The following is an 18,775-nucleotide window of genomic DNA, read 5'->3' on the forward strand; positions in this document are numbered from 1 at the left end:
GGACAGACACAAAGACTTTGCAATGAACTGGAGAGGACCAGGCAGGGCTTGCCACCACACCTAAAGCTTTGCACTGGTTGCCAGCAGGGACCCCATACAAGACTGTGTGATTTATGAATAAACATTTTGATTTCTCTTCTTACTACTTTCATTTTTCTCTTTTTAGAAAGTTAGCCCTAGTTGTTACCTTGTTTTTTATAATGGCTAATTTAGAAAACTTACCTTGAGTCTTGGCTTATCTATAATATAATGGCCAACCATTTTCTATCACAGGCATTAACAGCTGTTATCTCCACTAACAACTGGTGAGCTGAATCACAGCATTCTTGAAAAACTTCTTGGGACTATTCAGCAAAGCTCTACCACTTACGGACCACAGATTCAGAAATCACATCTACCAAATTTAATCACTTAAATTTTTAGTATTATCTTTGACCAATAAGAAAAGGGAAGAACATTTTGGGGGAAAAGTGACTTTAAAGCTTGCCATTTGCTACTGGTATTTGCCATTTCCAGTTTGCAAGCTCCTAATGCTCAACAGTTTTTTTAGCCACACTGCAAATTTTAATCTACAGGTGTTTTAAAATCTACTAGCTTTAACCTACTGTTAAGTATTTTAGTAATTAATTATTCAAACCTTGATTCTATAAAGTATTTTTGCCAAATACAAGGTAGGAATCACCCAAACATTTTTTATAAAAGCAGAAGAGCCTGGATTCTCCTGCGGATGAAACAATACTAGTTCCATGAGGCTGCTGAAAAAGAGCATTATCCCACCGCTCTGTTGGAGGCCCAAATACAGCTTCTTTAGTGGGAGACAGATTTTAGTCTGATGGAGCTTATCTCCCTGCAAATGAGGTACAGACTAGAGAGCAATGGTCAAGCACCACCAATGCCATCTCTCTTCTTTGTTTTTTTTCAAAGGCAGTCACTGCAAGGAAGAGAAAATTGAAAAGTAGGTACTTAAAAAGTACTGCAACCACTCACTATTGTTTAAATATCTTTTCTTCTTCATATTGATCTTCAGTAAAAATCCTTATTTTTTAAGGCTTGATTTCACTAAAAAATGAATAGTACTAATGCAAAGTCAGTCAAAACAGCTTTTCCTGGACACAAACAAATGTCTCCTGAATGAAAATAACATTTTACCCTATCGATCTGCTCTCAGAGAAGTGAGAAGCTCTGCAAAATAATTTGACCATGCAGGTAAGAGTTACATCAATGTGCAAACTAACCCGTTATTAAAGCCCAAATATGAAGTTCTGAGTACATGACTGATTGAAATAGGAATTTGACTGGAACAAGATTTGGTGTCATTTTAGGGAACTAAATTCATGATGCTTTTGGAGGCGGTTGCAAGGAGAAAATGTAGTTAGGAAAACAGAAGTTTCGTCACCATTGCACACAGCTACCATGGGTCAGCCAGGACACCATTTCTTCTCACTGGATGAAGTTCACCCACTCCAAGCACCAACAGGAGATTCATGCCCTGGAGGTGTCCCATTGGACATTATCCACCTGCAGGGCAACCTGTCATGCCAAAATTATTTCCAGAGCTTTTACAAGGGAAATGTTAAGCAGCAACTGCTGTGTTATAAAGCTGGGGAAGGCATGTCTCTTCTGCTGACCTCTCAGCTTGGTGCTGTCCTCAGATAGAGACGTCAGACTCATGGTTAAACTGGCAGACCTGAAGAGACGGTGGTCTCTGCTCATTAAAGCAAAATAATCCACTGTAGATAGACTCTATTCTCATTAGCATTTGAAACCTTTTCTATAAGAAGATAAAAGCTGGCAGGTCCACACCAGACAGATGCAGTGAGTCACTTAAACCAGTATCAGTATTATTATTACACGTCCCTTTTTGCTTTTTCATGACAAACATTTGCTACTATTAAGAGAGCTAGAAGTACAGTGAGTGACCGAATGGTATGTTTCTCACATGCACCAGCCCTCTTCTACTTTCAGTTGCCCATATAGAGACCCAAAGAAGATGTCCAATTTTACAGCACTCAAGATTTGTGCTTCCAAAAAAAAGAACAAGCAAATGCTCAAGCTTACAAACTGTGTGTTTGCGTTGTGAAACAATACCTGCATGTGAAAATACACACATGCCATGACGAAGTTTCACCCATATATGAAATTTTAATCAATCACATGCTGGCACACACAACATCTGAATGTAGTTTGCAAGCAAACAGCTGTAGTTTTGCACAAGAATAGTTTTCTTTCAAAAACTTTCACCACAACAGCTTAGGGATATTTCTCGGTAGAGATGTAAGCAGACGGGAAGTTCAAAAACACAGGACTAGATCAGTGAACCCAGTTGCAAGAGTGACCAAAGATGCAAACATTTTTCATTATTTCAGAAGCATCTCAGTAAGTTTAATTAACTAACTTAATTTCTCCTGAAGGTCAGTCTTTAGAAATGTCATGTGTACAAACGCACAGACCTGTTACAGAGAAAGTAGGATAATTAAGTGCAATGATTGCCAGTTTATGCAATTTAAAATATCCTGTCAGAAGAAATATGCTGCAGTGCTCTCACTCATTCATTCCTTCATTGAAATCTGAATAATTTGCATCCACAACAGAAAAAAAAAAGGCCAAGATACTCAATTAGCAAAGTATTTGCTAATATCCTAACTGTCCAAATACTGGTTCTGCCTAGGAAGACAATAAAATATAGGACTTGAATGAACCTCCACCACTGAATAGGGTAATTGCTCCAGAGAGGAATTCTTCTTTCTGATCATCTTGTCATAAAAGCTTTTAAAATGCTTTTTTTTTTCTGATGAAAAGACAGCAGTAGCAAAAATGAACCGTATTCTGTTTCAGCCTATTAATGTGTCAAATAGTTAGACTAAATATGGATAGATTTCTCTAGGGAGCCCGGGGAAAACCACTTAGACCACTTATTTTATCAACTGCATGGTATCTGTAGAACTGACCATATAAAACTCCAATGAACTGAGATTTTAATCACCAGGAAAAGTTTCATTTCATCTGTCTAGAGCTGCAACTGAAGAATATTGCCTGGACATGTGTTTTGTTTTCACAAGGTCCTACGTATCAGCTGTATCCTGATACATGACTGAGGGAAAGGGCTCAGAGAAGGAAAAAGCTAATTCCCTACTTCTGCCCCAGGCCCTACTGCCTTTCATGATGCGGGATGCGTTCCTTATACCCCCTTCCCATTCTGAGGGCACTGTGGAGCTGACTTCCAACTTCTAGAAACAGTTCAAAAGTTAATCAGCTTCAGCAGCAAATGTAGCCCTGTGACACCCAAACACTACCAGTCCTGCCTCCTAAATTTCTCTAGAACCACTGGCCACAAAACAGCTGAAGGGCATGCTTGCCACCTGCAGAATTTCACAAACAATATTTGACTCAGACCCATAAATAAGATGGTTAAACACAGACAACAAGCTCCTCTAGCTGTTCACTCAGTCTCAAAAAATTTCCATCTTTATAAATAATCTAGATTTTTATTTTAAGACAATGAACAGAAAATGTTTATTGGTCTTGCAAGATCAACTATCAAAGATAAATTCGGAAGTCAAAATCCCACCTAGAGCCACAAGAACTGAAGATGCTTCTTTGCTGAAATACAGAAGTAGTATCACGTTACTATCAAACAAGTGTCACTAGTAAAGTCACAGCAGTCAATAATGACTCTTTTGCCATAATTCTGTTTACCCAACAAGTTCACCATGGGAGACAAAAAAATAAAAAACACACTTGGCTGTTGCAGTTCATATTAGTACAGTTTAAATGACTACAGTAAGCATTTCACAGCAGTACATTTGTTCTGGTACCTGACGGTTCACATCACATTTAATTTTTCCTTGTTTATTCAAGAGAGAATAATCTCCCCAATTACTTATTCACTATAGACACATCACACCCATCACTATGGATTATATTTTCATCACTGTCACTGTGACTTGCATTGCACTAATGCTCAGAGGCAGCAAGAGCCATTGTGTCTGTCATGGGGCAAATATAAAATAAATAAACTCTTCACCATAAATCCAAGCAGAGAAGAGAGACAAATAGGGAGAGTGACAACAGGGGGACATAGAGCTAAAATGGGACACAATAGTTCAAGAAGTTCCAGTAGCAAGTATCACAGCAGAAACTAAAATAAAATTCTGCCTTGCTGATGCGAATACCAAGTTTTGACAGCAACATCAATCAAGCCATGTTTTCACATTTGTATCTCTACATTCCCTGCCCAGTACACACTGAGCCGGTATCTCAAGTCTGGTGAAAAGATGATCTACAGTCTTATAACTAGCAGTGAAGGACACGCTCCACTGATTCAAATATAAGGTAACATGCAATGCCTGCAAACACCTCACTGGCCTGAGATGAAATTTACCTTGGAAGGGATAAGTGGCAAAGAAACATGGAAAAAGGAACACGTGTAGGCTATTTGTAACCCCGTTAGATACAGGTAAGATACATTTTAAGACAGTTTATCATCCAAGCTAAGCTAAAACCCAAACATGTAAGCATGGTTCTTTAAAAAAAGTCATACTAATTGCTCCCTTGAACTCTGAGACAGAACTGATTATCAAATTCAGCTTCAGAAAGACCAACTTTAAGTGATATAGAAAGGAAAATAATCCCAATGGTGCAGACAATTCCTGGTTTTATGGACAGAGGAATTACAGAATCACAGCATATCTCATGCTGGAACGGCCTCATAAAGACCACTGAGTCCAACTCCCTGCTCCTCGCAGGACTATTCCAGGTATTTACAACTCTGTGAGAACCCTAAAAGCAAATAAAAGACCATTTTTGCACTTTATGCACAGAACAGATGTCAGAAAAGCAACTTCTCTTCTCGTTGTTTTCTGTGGGTGCGGGGTAGGAGAGAGCAGCTAAAACAAAGCAAGCAGTCGGTATGCTTCCTGCTCACCATCGTCAAACAGGTCCGAAGCAGTGGGCACCAAATAAAGCAATGCATCACCATCGTGAAGATCATATTATAGCAGGGCTAGGAAAGGCAATATAGTTAAAGAAGAACACGATGGTGATATGTCAAAAAGTCAGATCCATCTGCAAAATTCAGTATTTGCACACATCTATGCTTAACTCTGCACCAGACTGCTTTTTAGCCCCCCTGCTCCTCCATCTAAGGGGCACAAACAACCTATTCTCTCTCTGCAGGTGCACATGCAGCCCTGAAATTAATTTTGTGTTTCACATCAATAAATTGCACTTCAGGTGGAGATCTCAAAACACTGCGGAATTGTAAAAATAACTTATCCAAATTTTGCCAATGAAAAGGATAGAGGCACAGCAAATTTAAGTGACCTACCCATACTCACATCAAAATACTCAAATCTTACTTCACTCAGAGGGAGAGGTGGCCTCAGTGTAGTTTTAAAGAATTTTCAGGAACAAAACTTCCAGAACTTTCAAATTTCAAATTTGAATTTTTATTCCAAATTTCCCCTATAAAAAGGTGGCTGAAATATGAAAACAGATTTTGTTAGTGTCACCTCCTGGTGATGAAACAAAACTGAAAAATCATGCACTAGGCTGAAGAGTCTCAAAGTAAAGTGAAAATATAATAGTTTGGCCTGTTTTGTTCTGCTTGTTTACAGTGGCTTGACCTGAGGCATGAAGTTTTCCTCTCCGTAAACCAGAAGGATACAAAATTCATTAGCCATTTTTAGGATGGCATAAGTACAGATGCATAAGCATACTTTAATGAGTGGTAACAGAGAAAAAAAAAAGGAAATGGTGCATTCCTGGAAGAGTCACCTTCTCAGGAAGGTACACCTGCCTTGATTTCACCCTTTGGGAATTTTGCTGGGGAAGCCATTCAAAGGCCTACTGAGATCTCCATCGGAGGTTGCTCACGGGGTCATGAGCTTGGTGTAGCCTACCCCATCCAGTTTGCTCATGCTTTCTTTGCATCCTTCCAGCTGGAAATACTCTTTGAATACTACTGACAAGAGCATGGTGAAAACAGGAGACATCAAGCCATTGATAAATACACCCCATCACCTGAAACAGGTCTGCCCCCGTCTGAAAGAATAATATTTGGTCTAATAAAATTATAAAAAATAAGCTTTACTTAAATCTACCCCTTCGCTAAACTGTATTTTGGATAGCTGCAATTCATTTTAAAGGTCACTGTCCAGGTCCCCAAAGCAGAGGATAAAGGTATAAGGCTGGGTATGAGAGAAGTTAAATTACACTCTTAACACAGAATGGAGAAGCGTTGGCAACATGCCTAATACTCTTGAAGGACTTTACAGTTCCTGTGCGAAGTAGATCCTATTTGGCATTAAGCCTAACACTCTTCAGGGATTTTTTGTAAGCTGCCTGGGGCCTTTATAACACATAGTCCAACATGCATTTTAGTATCACCAGCTGTTTTTCTTTTCTTAAACATCTTGTTCTTAAACAAAATTCTGAACGCTTAAGATAAAGACCTTAAAAGTACAGAGTCAAAGTCAATGTAAATCACTACTTTCCATCACTTGCGTTCAAGAGTTGCTTGAACAGAATTTATGTTTGGGAGTTGAACCATGCCTAAAACATGACAGACAGGAAAAAAAAAAAAAACCTGAAATAAGCACTCCAAAGGAATTTCTTGCAACAGGAATATGTGCACCATCTTCTACATAAAAATGAAGTAAGCCTCTTGTACATTCTATGAGAGGCACACCAAGAACCACAGCGGACCTTCTCAAACCCGACCAAGATTGCTGGTCATCCAGCCTCTAAAACTAATAGCAGAACTAATCTCGAGGAGTCTCATGTTCTCAGCTGTGGCCTTTTGGAAAGTCCTAGACCTGAGAAAAGAATCTACTGAGACCCATCCATACTGTCTTCAGAATGGATTTCCCCAAGAACTGCCAGGGCTGTAAGTAATTATTTCCTTGCCTTGATGGATCCTGTGTTATTTTTCAAGCATACGCGAAGCTGGAAAATGTGTCATGCTGGATAAGACTAAGATCATTATCACTTAATCACTTTGCTGTACCTAAACATCATCAATAACCGGGCTTTAAAACTGCTGGCAATTGATTATAGAAAACAACTGAAAAATAAAGTACGTCTTGAGTCAAGCTTTCTGCATGAGGAACTGCACAGAATACTGATGAACATTTTTTTTAGACTGTGCCAAGTGACACATAAAAACAACAGTACTAGAGAGCAAAGTAAGTATGTTAAAGAGATTTCAAGTGTGGCTCAAGCTGCTTACTGATTAACACTTCGGCGTATAACACTCCTCACAGGCCTGTGCACTTATTGTTCAAAAGTGAAACAAAGCTTTCTTGGCAACTGGAGACAAATGATCCTCCCTGACCAAGTTCACAGTTCTCACACAGCTTAGCAGCATTGATCCAGAGTCTCTGGGGAAAAAAAAAAAAAAAACAAAATCCCAATCCCAAGACTTGTTTTCAGGATAAGGAAGAGCCTTAATGATCCCCAACAGGAAACATGCTCATCTTACACATGAACATTAGCTAACTGACTCATTTTACGAGAAAAAAATTTATAGTCACATTTTCAAGAAAATAGGAAACAAAATACACAATGATTTTTCATGTCAAGGAACAAATTTCACACTGCAGGAACCAGTGAAATGGAAGACGACTGCTGTCTTTTCAATGGCCCTGGAAAGAAGAACAAAGGGGTCCAGGCCTACCTGCACAAGTTTCTGCATTTCTTACTAACAGATGTCCAGATCTGCTTCTTCAAGTTCCATTTTCAGTATTTTCATGTTGACTCTTCACAGCTATAACGTAGTCTTAGTCACGTACCCCCATGCCGACTACACTGGTTTTAGCAGAGCAGTCAGGGTAGAACAAAAGGCCAGACTGGTTTCCAAGGCCAGAGCTCCCCACATCGCCTGCTGCCAGCGGGGACAGGGAACACATGGAGATGGCTACAGTTCTCGTGACAGAGAGCTGCTCACATTTTCTAGGAAGTCTGGCCAGACATCCTAGCTGAAACCACAATCACAGTGAGGACAACCAAAATCCAGGTTCGACAGGCTGTCTCTCATCTCCCCATGTCCATGTTGGACCCCTCTACCAGGTTATGAGTGTGGCAGCTGGAGGTGCAGCAGCACCTCAGGATGGAATTTCAGTCACAGCAGAAATTCACCATCAGCCAAATCCAAGCTGCTTTAGGACTACAACATATTGTTTCACAGGATAGGAAAATCCACTCCTAAACTTTGAATGAACTGCCATAAGCATGTTAAGTATGATCACAGCAATTCAGAGCAAGGATCCAATTCCCCCAAGCAGGACCCTCCCCCAGTGGTGCTTACAAATAAGCCAAGGGAAAAATACAAGGTGTCCTCCTAAATGACTCCCACAGCCACCTTCTGCAACTACCTACACCAGGGGGGATAGGTTTACCTTTAATACCTCTTCATGGACTTCAAAACTATGTTTTAATTCACTGAGTAAGAGAAATCAGTGAAGGTGTTGAACATATTGGTCCTTCCAGAGAATGTGGTGTTTTCAGAAAGATTTGGGGTTGTTTTTAGTACATGAGATATGAGAACACTCAGGATATCCCTGAACACGGCCCAGCTCACAGAAGTACATTGTACAGAGACGTAGACAAGACAAGCAATAAGAACAGCTACTAGGTTTTCTAGAAAACAAAATACTACTCAGACGTGTATAAAGTTTAGACATGCTGGTAATAAATCCTTGAATAAATTATTTTTGGACATAACCACATTTAGATCACACCTCTAATCTGAACTACTTGAAACTTACACACTTTTTTAAAAATTACCTTCTTAATAGAACAGTAGAAAGCTGGATTTTTAAAATTATATTATTTTTCTTTACAAGACTTTGGTCAAAAGATCTGCATTGATAAGAGAAGTTGAAGACTACTGCTGGGCAGCTTACGGTCTTGTGTCTTCCTCTACTGTTCTTGCCCTTCTCCCCTTTCTGTTCATTCTTGCATGATGTTTCTCTAGCTCACTTTCACCTCACTTTCACCTCACTTTCACAGATACTGTCAGGAAAGACCCCTTTCTAGGCCTGAGTAAACCTAAAACTTGTTAAATTGAGTATTCACAAAAAGTGGTCAAATACACATATCAAACAAAATGAGAGACTGTAAGTTTCCAGTGTCAAATATGTGTAGTGTTGTGCCTGCATTTTGCACTTAATTTCTATGTGGAAAACATCTCATACGGTTACACAAAAGTGTACACACCTAGCAAAAAAAAAAAAAAAAAAAAAAAATCACTGTACTAACACATCTTTATATACTGAAAATTATATCATTTTTTTCCATAGGCACAACATAGTACTAGAAAGCATATTATGCCATCAGCAGTACACAGAAAGTGAAGTAACTGAAGTCAGAGATACACACCAGTGCATGTTCAGACTTGGTTTTTTTTTTTCTCCATACAGTAACACAGCACAAAATGCTTCAGGTTCTCATCATGCACAAAAGCATGACAGTTTCTCTTAATGGTGGTGACTTCAGTGGCATCCTTTCTAAAAAATTATCTCCTTTCAAAGCTTTGCAACATTATACAAGATAAAGAGTCTTCATGCAAAGTAAAGACTCTCTGCATGTTGTGGTTACTGTGGATTATTACTGTTCTCTTTTTGTGCACTCAGCACCCCCTCCTGTCAAAAAAAACCCTCTGTATAAAACAAGGCACACAATTGAATTGCCCCAAAATATTCTGTTCTTTCCTCCATCCCAAATTGAAGCTCCTGGGTTTTTATTTTAAATTGTTTTATCCATTCTTAAAAGAATGCAGGGAAACTATTCCAAAACCACCAAGTCACTTTGTCATGTATCTTGTTGCTTTTACTATCCCATGTGTTTTAAAGTAAAAAACCAAACACCAACAAAAAACAACTTTGGATAGTGCAAACCTCTGTAACTGATACTGAGGCAACAGTAAAAGGAAAACTGTTGTCCTCCTGAGATGAATGTTTAACTAAAGTAAGTACCTACCAAAAGACATTTCCCTCCATGTACCTGCCACTAAAAAAAGGACAGAATATGAAAGAGCTGCACAAGCACAAACTACATGAGTAGTTTTATAAGGTTTACAGTGTTATTTACATACATAATATGCTTAGTCTTAGAAAATTATCTGGACATGACTAAGTCAATGAGAGTTAGCTCTTCCATAGCAGGCATGTTCCCAGCCTGCATAATCTTCAGCTCTGCAAGTGGTCCTGCTAATAAGAGGAACTTTAAGGTACGAGGAATTACCAAACCAAATCCATAGAAACGCAGGATCTGAAGTCCATCATATCTTAAGTCCACAATATCTTGTCTAACCAGCACTGTTTATACCTAAGCTTCCCTACTGCCAGCCCTTCAGCTGAATTCTCTACTTGCTGTCCCACAACATAGCAGATTACATGACATGTGTGAAAGCTAATCAGGCCAGGAAGGAAAGATGGAAATGACAGCAAGCTAGGAACAGAGTGGTCAGGCACAGCAGATCAAAACCAAGGACATTAAATTAGGTGACGCTCCCTTCACCCTGTGATGCTGCTCTGCAGCACATACTGCAGGTGGATTAGCTGTTATGTTGGGTTATTTGAGAGATCCCAACATGGATTCCCTGGTTTTAGGCACGTAATTTTGAAGACAGCAGGAATCAGGCTCTACCTGTAATGAAAGACAGATAGAAAAGTTCCTCCAAAGCTCATTACACGCGTAGTCCACCTCTCTTTGCTGCAGGTGAAGCTTAAAGCTGTATGCTGTGAATTCCACCCACCGCCACCACCAAAGTGAGCACCGGATGGGTGATCTCAGAGGTCACCCCATGAATATGTATATGCAGTACCACCAGTCTGACTCAGCAGAGCACTCAAGCATGTGGTTAACTTTCAACTTATTCTGAAATAATTCTGCAAGCCTTGCTGAAGAGGGATGGAATTCCTAAGTTTTCAGAGGAAAGTAGTGAAGAAAAACAGAAGCTGGAGAGAAGCAACATACTTGGAATGAAACGGGAAATCTCTGTCTGCTTTTCTGCACATTAACTCAACTACCAATCCAAGCTTTTTTTTTGTGTGTGTGTATTTTAAACCATTTCATTCTTTTCTATACACACATTCTCATGTCTATGTATATTCACTTTCAATAGTATGATACCATAACTTGTCCAAAAGAGTATCCCCATCTCCAGCATGACCAGAGTCAAGAAGTACTGAAAACTTAAAAGTTCTGTTTTGAAGTGACCCAAGAGCAGACAGTCAAGTACTTTCTCATAGACAGGTAAATCTCTGATGCACACTTACTCACAGAGGACCAGCCTCCAAGTTTTGTCAGGGCTATGTATCACTATTTTCTACAGCATAAACAGTGGTTCCAAAAAATGGTTTGCAAATCTAGGATCAAGACGTGATCCAAAGTGCTTTACAGCTTGTCTAGCCTAAGCACTCTAAAAAGCATGACTACATTGCTGCTTTCCTCAGCAAGCAGCTGTTAGTCGGCAGTGGAAAGCTGCTCCTTGGATGCATGACTGTGTTCATGCATCCAAGGAGTATTTCTGATAGCACTCACAAAAATCTGGTGCCACAGAACATAAAATGACTATCTGGATTTGTTAAGTCAAGAGGTTAGGTTACCAAAGCAAAGTCAAACTACACTGTTTATAAGAATCTTACAATAACTCAGGGATTCTGAGCAACTGCTGTGTAACACAAAGCTCCAGGGAGTATTCAAACTACTAATTACTTTTGTGGAAAACAGCAAAACACTTTGTTTCAGTATCTCTTCCTTTCTAGTAAAAGAGTGGTAAAGAAGAGACTGGATTCCATCTACTAAAACCAATACCATCTGGGTATGTGATATGGGAAAAGAAATGCTGTTACTAATAGCAATAGAAAAAGGAGTCTTACCTTCACCTGTGCATGGGGAGAAAGTATTTTCAAATTCTTGCTGTTTTGGCTTTAAAGACTGTGGGGCGGGCAGTCCTGGGGGCTGTGGGACTTGTAATAAAGGCTTCCCATTGGTAACCACTTGTTTCCTGGGACTTAGAGCAGGAAGGTGAGCAGTACTGTCAATGATGTTGCTCTGAGGAACTACCTCTCCTCCAAGGGGCATCTTTAAGTGTAGGCTGGCAGACAAGTTTCCAATAGCTGGACTTGGAGTGCTGCCATTTGAAGAGAGGCAGGGTGTTCCTGCATGAACTCTGATAGGTGGGATTTGCTGTCCACTGATCATCCTAGGTCCATGAGGAAAACCTGTTGTCCGATGGCTCATACTGCATGACCTCCCATTCATTTTTAAGAAGTTAATGTAATCAAAGTGTGTTTTTACAGACCCACAGCTATGACTGATATCAGTCCAAAGTCAGTAAGTAATCCATTGCATATTATGCCTGTTTAAAAAAATGCATAAATAGAAATAATTGATGTTGTAGTAAATAATACATGAAAGAGGACTTCACATGGCTGTTAACTTTGTCACATTACAGCTTACAAGAAACAAAGTACAAGCACTATATGGTCTGTCAGGAAGAAAGAACAAAGCCAAGCAACGACTTGGAGCTTTAACACGGAGAAAACCTTCCTATTCAAAAGCTGAAGTTTGCAAGAAGGTCAGCTGCCTTCACATTAGCTAAACCAGCCATGAAATTAATGAAATTAAGTGAACGCTGACCGAGATCACGAAGGCACCCAGGAGTGAAAAGACTCTCTGACAGGGAGTTGTCATGAGGATTAACACAGCTATCAACCCTTTTTCTGCTGTCTCCTCGGTCTATGAACAAAAATGGTGCTGAAAGGCATACACAGTAGGCCAGCACTATGCAGATACAGACAAAACAGGAAAGAGATACCATTTCACATTCTGAAGGATGCGCATACAACAAAATGAAGAGGGAACAGCAAAAACACAGAAATGCCTCTATGGTACTTCAAACTCTGCAGCACTTCACAATAGATAAGTATGGACAGAAACCACGCACAGAAGTATTCATGAACATAACTGCAATCACTTCTTCAGTAGATGCTTATTGTAAGCCTACAGATATGCCATAATTTAAATGTAGTCATACAGTAGCAAATTTTCAAGGACATCTTTCAAATTATACCAATAATTTTTGAACTCTAACTTTTCGCCACTTATGTTTTCCTGTTATGTAAATCTTAGAAGACAAAGACTAGCAAGGAGTTTGAGAGATCATCTTCAGCCACAACTTACCCCAAGGCAGAATCAACTAGATCTAAACATTTCCTGACATAAAAAAAAAAAAAAAAGATTTGTAGGCAAAAGCTGCACTTATCAGTGTAAATCACTGGGCTAAGACATTGTACAGATGGGGCAATTTCAGCCCTAGCTCAGCTGAACAGCACATGCCCAACTTTCATCACTAGGTTCATATGTTTAACATTAAGCACTTGTTTAAGTAGTTTGTTCAATAGCAAACTCAGTGCCTAATTAACTTGTTCAGACAAACAAATTAAGTTGACAGAAATAAAACTGAAGTGTGGCTTCAATTATGCTTTTCATTCCTGTACACATTAAGGTTTTAATTAAGTATTAAGATCTTGCTGCAGCCAAACACTGAACTGTAACTTTTACCTTCAGTACACGAGATTTTCACCACTGAAGCCAATAAGATTATAACCAGTATATTCATGACTGAATCTCATGTAAAACCTTCATACTTAACCCTTTGCGTACTATGATTCTGCAGTGTCTCAATTTTCTCTGTGAACTGTCAAAAAAACCCAAACCAAAACATCTCTATTTATTTTGCATTCATAGCACACTTCTCAAGTAGAGTAAAAGCTATCTAAGTGCTTGTATAAACATATATGCATAGATATTCACACACACTCTCCAGTTAAAACTCACTAATAATGAAAGGCCTAAGCATATTATCTTCAAAGGCAAGAGCTAAATCCCTGCTGACATTAATAAGAGAGATATGCCCTAACCACACTTAAATGGTCATAAAAGATTTATTCAACACACTATTTTTCATTGTTACATTTTTATATTATGGGAATAAAACTGTAAGGCACACCAATTAAAAGCAACATTATTTATTTTCATGCCTGGCTGAGGCATAAATCACTCTCTGCAATTCAACTGAGGACAGGGAGAGCTGAATGTTCTTAAATTCTCAGAGTCTGTTTTAAAAGCAGAACGTACCTTGCCCTAACACAGGTGACTAGATCCTTCGAAAAAGACATAGAAACAAAGGCAGTTGTTTTGCTGGCAAGGCTATACACCATGTCGCTATAAATTGGCTACAAATAAAAATCATTCCTGTCTGTAATTCTTGACTGCAATTTTAGCTAAGTTAGCAAAGTACTAATACAAGAAAAGATTATACATGACAAATGCATTAGCTTTACTCAATGAAAGCACCCTCCGTTTAATCAACAGAAGAATATTTCTGCAGAGCTTATACAGACCTACCAGCCCTGTAAAATCCCTGTCGGTATACAACTTGTGTTGTTAGTAGGCTGGCATCCTTTGCTATTCTTCTCCAGTAATACTATGTCTTACAAGTAATAGTGCTCTACGCTATTGTTGTCTCAGTTTTATCATTGGCTACTGCTGGTGTTTTTTACACTTGAAGAAAGGTCCCTGGGCTTGTAATTTCTTTCCTCATGCTAGTAAACTGTATTTGAACTGAATGACCTGAAAGTACAAACAAAACAACCTTTTTTATAAAAGCAGAAACAAGTTAAGTAATTTCTCTACATTTTCTTCCTCTAGTCTCCTTCCTGATTCCATTGTGAAAACATAAAGCACTACATTAACATGCAAATCAGTGCTTCCTCTCTTTAGAATATTAAAGCACCTTGGAGAGCGTAACTTTCCCCATTTAAAAAATTATTATTTTCTGGTATTTTCAATATTATTTACTTGTCCATGAGTGGCTTTTCATTAATTAGATTTGTTTATGATGTCAGGACCTTCTCATATCACAGTCAGAGTGGCCAAACTGATTCAAACCAAAACAATGTATTACCTAGAGGTGCATTAAAGCATACGTAACTAACTAAATGCCAATTTTACATTAATTATATTCTAGAAGTCTAACTGACTTTTGCAGCAGATCCATAAGTAGCTCCCAATTATAGATACCTGTAATAGCAAAAAGACATGATAAATTTCTAACCAAAGTGATCTGGGAAATTGTAGGAATACAGCACCAAATACAACAGTGCATTTAGAAATAAGCTTAGAAATCCTGAATAGGACTGAAGCTTAATGTTGTAAGTCAAAACACACACACAAAAAAAAAATGCAGAAAAGAATACTATCCTGACGCCGCATGGCTGTGTTGACAAACTGTTTTCTTCTACTTGCCACCTTTTTTAATGAAGTATTTCTGTCCATCAGTGAGATATTGTAGTGACCTTTTCATGCTCCCACAGATGTTAAAGGAAATACAGTTATGTCCACTGCTTCTAAAGTCTCATTTTTTTAAGTTGACATTACTCAGAGGTCTATGACTCTGCATCTGTCAATAATGACAACATAATTACTCAAAATCCATAACAATGATTCATAAATTCACTTTCAGAAAGCCATGTAGTAAAATTTAAATTCAAGCTGAACCCCTGGAAAATCTGAACACTAATCCTTCAGAAAACAAACCAAAAAAAGAATTCACAAATCTGTGCCTGCAGCACAGGATGTCGTGTAGTCTGCTCTTACAGTGCAGTTTTGAAAAGTAATCAGCATTGGCTTACTGCTTCACCCACTGAAATAAGAGGTGAGAGACATTTCAACTTCAATAAAAGCTGAATTACTCCACTGCAGTTTAAAGGAACTGTAATAAATCCAGCTCAGGAGACACTTTCACGAAAGTAGGTATCAGACACTGGCACTATCCAGTAGCCAGCAAGCTCTATCCCACACCAAAGGAGAAGACTGAAAGACAACACACCGAACAGTCCCTCCATGCTGTTCTTCCACTGGAGTCACCTCACCTCTGCAACAGCTACCACACACTGCAGAAGGCAAACAGGAACCATAACCCACTCCCTTGGGACTCTGCACTCCAAGACCATGAGTGCCTTCCCTCACCCCTGCCATGGCCAGGGACAGCTAAGCCTTCCTCTGTGCTCCCCTCCACAGCCTCCTCGGCACAATTCCAGGAAAACATTTACTTCCTACCAGAGCTACCACAAGGCCACCCAAAGGGGCTACCTCCCCTTTAAGCTCTGCTCTCCCTGGACCTTTCATGGCCATGGTGCCTGGAGCATCACCTGTCAGTGGGACCATGGTGAAACACTCAGAAGTCACTGTCTCCCCTGACATCGTACCCCTGATGAGTCAATCTGGGTGGACTCAAGGACTGGGATGGAGAAGGGGGAAAGAACAGCCACCAAAAGCAATAGGGATGCCTCACCTCAGCCTCACTAACCACTTAGTGTCTACAGAAATGGGGCCTTAGAGGCTCCTGAGGTTTTTGTGACTCACAGCTGCTTGTGACAAGGACATATCTTAACATAGGTCTAAGTCACCAACTTAACAACTGATTTTCTAAAAAGTGCACACACACATAAGAAGTACTGGAATTACAGCTTCTGGACAGTTATCTGGCTATAGCTCACAGACCAAAGCACGGTAATAAATTCTTCTTGGAAAGGAAAACCACACAGAGATTTAACTAGGAAAATAAAAAATATCTGAGAGCTTGAAATTAGGCTTGGAACAATACGTACATTAAGAACCACAGCTGCAATAAAGGAAGACGATGTAGCTTCAAAACTGAAACTACAAAATAAGCTTTCCAGTCAATTTATAGAGAATCTCTTCCCCACCCTCCATGCCAGCCAGCATCTCAGAAGTCATGCACTGCTGAGAATAATAAATACCTCACGTTAGTATGCACTGTTTTGGTCATTTGTATCCATTTCTTAACAATTGTACTCTTGCACTACCACAGGGGGCTTCATTCCAAACTGCAGTATTCTGATAACATCACATTGTTTTTTAGGCCCAGGTGGTTAGCCAAGGAAAATCAGAAAACAGTCACACAATCTGAGAGTTTCTAGTTCTTGAACATCAGCAGAATGCCTTCTTGATACAACATCAACAAGCAAGGCAAATGAAAGCTAAATAAGGTCCTCTACAGCACTGTGAGACAACCAGCTCCCTAACATGATTGAGCTTCTCAGAGCTAGCATAATGAAATATACTAATTACTTATTACTTGCATCACTATAATTCCTAGGAAGATTAGTCACAGAAAGGAATGCCTTTGTGCGAGGGACTGTACAAACACAGAGCAGAGCACAATCACCGATACCACTGCAACTGCCATCAAAAGGGCAGCCGTTATCAGTGGACAGGATGATGTATATCCTAGTGTGGCCAGGACCAAGCATTTTTACTATTCTGCCAGAAAAGCCTTCTCAAGTTTTTATTATGGTAATTAAGATCTCCTAAGCTTTTTCTCTCTTAGGACCGTAAGTGTCAGAGCTGCACTACTGCAAGGGGTTTCTCTATCAGAAACACACGAGCTTTCCAGGAGCAACGTTATTCTCATTAGGGGTAGCTACAAGCTTCAGACAAGCTGCTTGAAAAACTCCATACAAATCTGGCAGCATCGAGTACCAGAGTTGGAGGTACGCTTTCTAACATGCTGTCAACAACTGCAGCATCCTTCCCCAGGAACCAACGGCTCCTGCAAACCCTGGCTCTTGCACCTTTTCCTCACACTGTTGCCCTTGCTAGCTTTGCCTGTAATGACTTTGGACTTTCCAGGAGTGCAGCCACAACTGCTAACATTGCAGCGTCAGCAACACTGAGAGCTTCAGCGCAAGCAGGAGATGGGAAACCACCAACGGTGTCCCCACGCAAGCCAGTGGCAATGCAGAGTCGCAGGGCCAGGAGCACCTGTCCTGCTCTGGTGCCCTCACTGTGGCTTTTGGGGCCGTGCGGGCAATCACCGCAGGCTGCCGGGCAGATCGCCCTGGGGGAGATACCCACCACCACCCGTGTCGCACCCACTGCTCACCCCCCAGACCGCACCGCTAAAGCACCAGCAGGGCCAAAACCTAACCAGGGCCTCGGGAGAGGAGGACGCAGCTGAAAGCCATGCACTTCAAGTCGATTAAGTTCAAGAGGCTGGAATTATCGGCCACACACATGTGCGGATGAGGCAGAGCTGTCACCTCCCTCGGCAGGACGTGTCTGGGTTTCGTGCCCATGGGGACACTGCTCGGATGACGACAAGCCCCGGGCAAGACGCTGTATGGCGTCGGGGCCAAGGGTCCCCGCGGGGCTGCCCCAAGGGCCGCGCATCGCTCTGGCCGGCACCCCCGCCCGACCCCGGGCTCCCCGTCCGCGCCGCCAGCCCCTCCGCGCTGCTCCGCGCTCCCGCCGCCGGACGGGCGGGCGACGGGCAGGCTCCCCGCTCCGCAGCCTCCTCCGGCGGGTACCTATCTTCGCTTATTCACCGGCGAGGTGACCGATCTCCTGGGCGGGTGTCTGTCCCGTCCTCCCAGACGGCGCTGCCTCCTCATCTCCGCGGCTGGGCTTTGCCGGCGAGGTGAGTAACCGCCAAGCGACTTCACCGCCACAGGGTTTGTTTTGCTTTTCCTTCCCGCCCCCCCCTCCTTCCCACCCCGCCCCTCCGCCTCCCCGCTCCGAGGCCGGCAGCTGCCGACTCACCCTCTCCGCGCTCGGGCCGGCAGCTGCGGGGGGCGAGGGGCAGCTGACGGCGGCGGAGCAGCGGAGCGGCCGAGCCACCCCTCTCCTCACCGTCCTCCCCCAACCCGGGCCGGCGGGACGGGGCGCGGAGCTGCCGCAGCAC

The 18,775-nt window shown here is 41.2% G+C and overlaps 1 protein-coding gene across 2 annotated transcripts in view; it reads right to left on the reverse strand.

The window, feature by feature from the left end:
- GLIS3 (GLIS family zinc finger 3) overlaps window positions 1-12,267 on the reverse strand; it is a 171,695-nt gene extending 159,428 nt beyond the window's left edge. For both annotated transcript variants that reach the window (XM_086769925.1, XM_086769926.1), the window contains exon 1: window positions 11,883-12,267. In XM_086769925.1, the coding sequence (XP_086626051.1) occupies window positions 11,883-12,267 (385 nt within the window). The remainder of the gene's footprint in view (window positions 1-11,882) is intronic.
- Window positions 12,268-18,775: the final 6,508 nt, after the last annotated feature.

The sequence above is a fragment of the Chlamydotis macqueenii genome, chromosome Z (genome assembly GCF_036417535.1).
Source record: "Chlamydotis macqueenii isolate bChlMac1 chromosome Z, bChlMac1.mat, whole genome shotgun sequence".
Lineage (NCBI taxonomy): Eukaryota > Metazoa > Chordata > Aves > Otidiformes > Otididae > Chlamydotis > Chlamydotis macqueenii.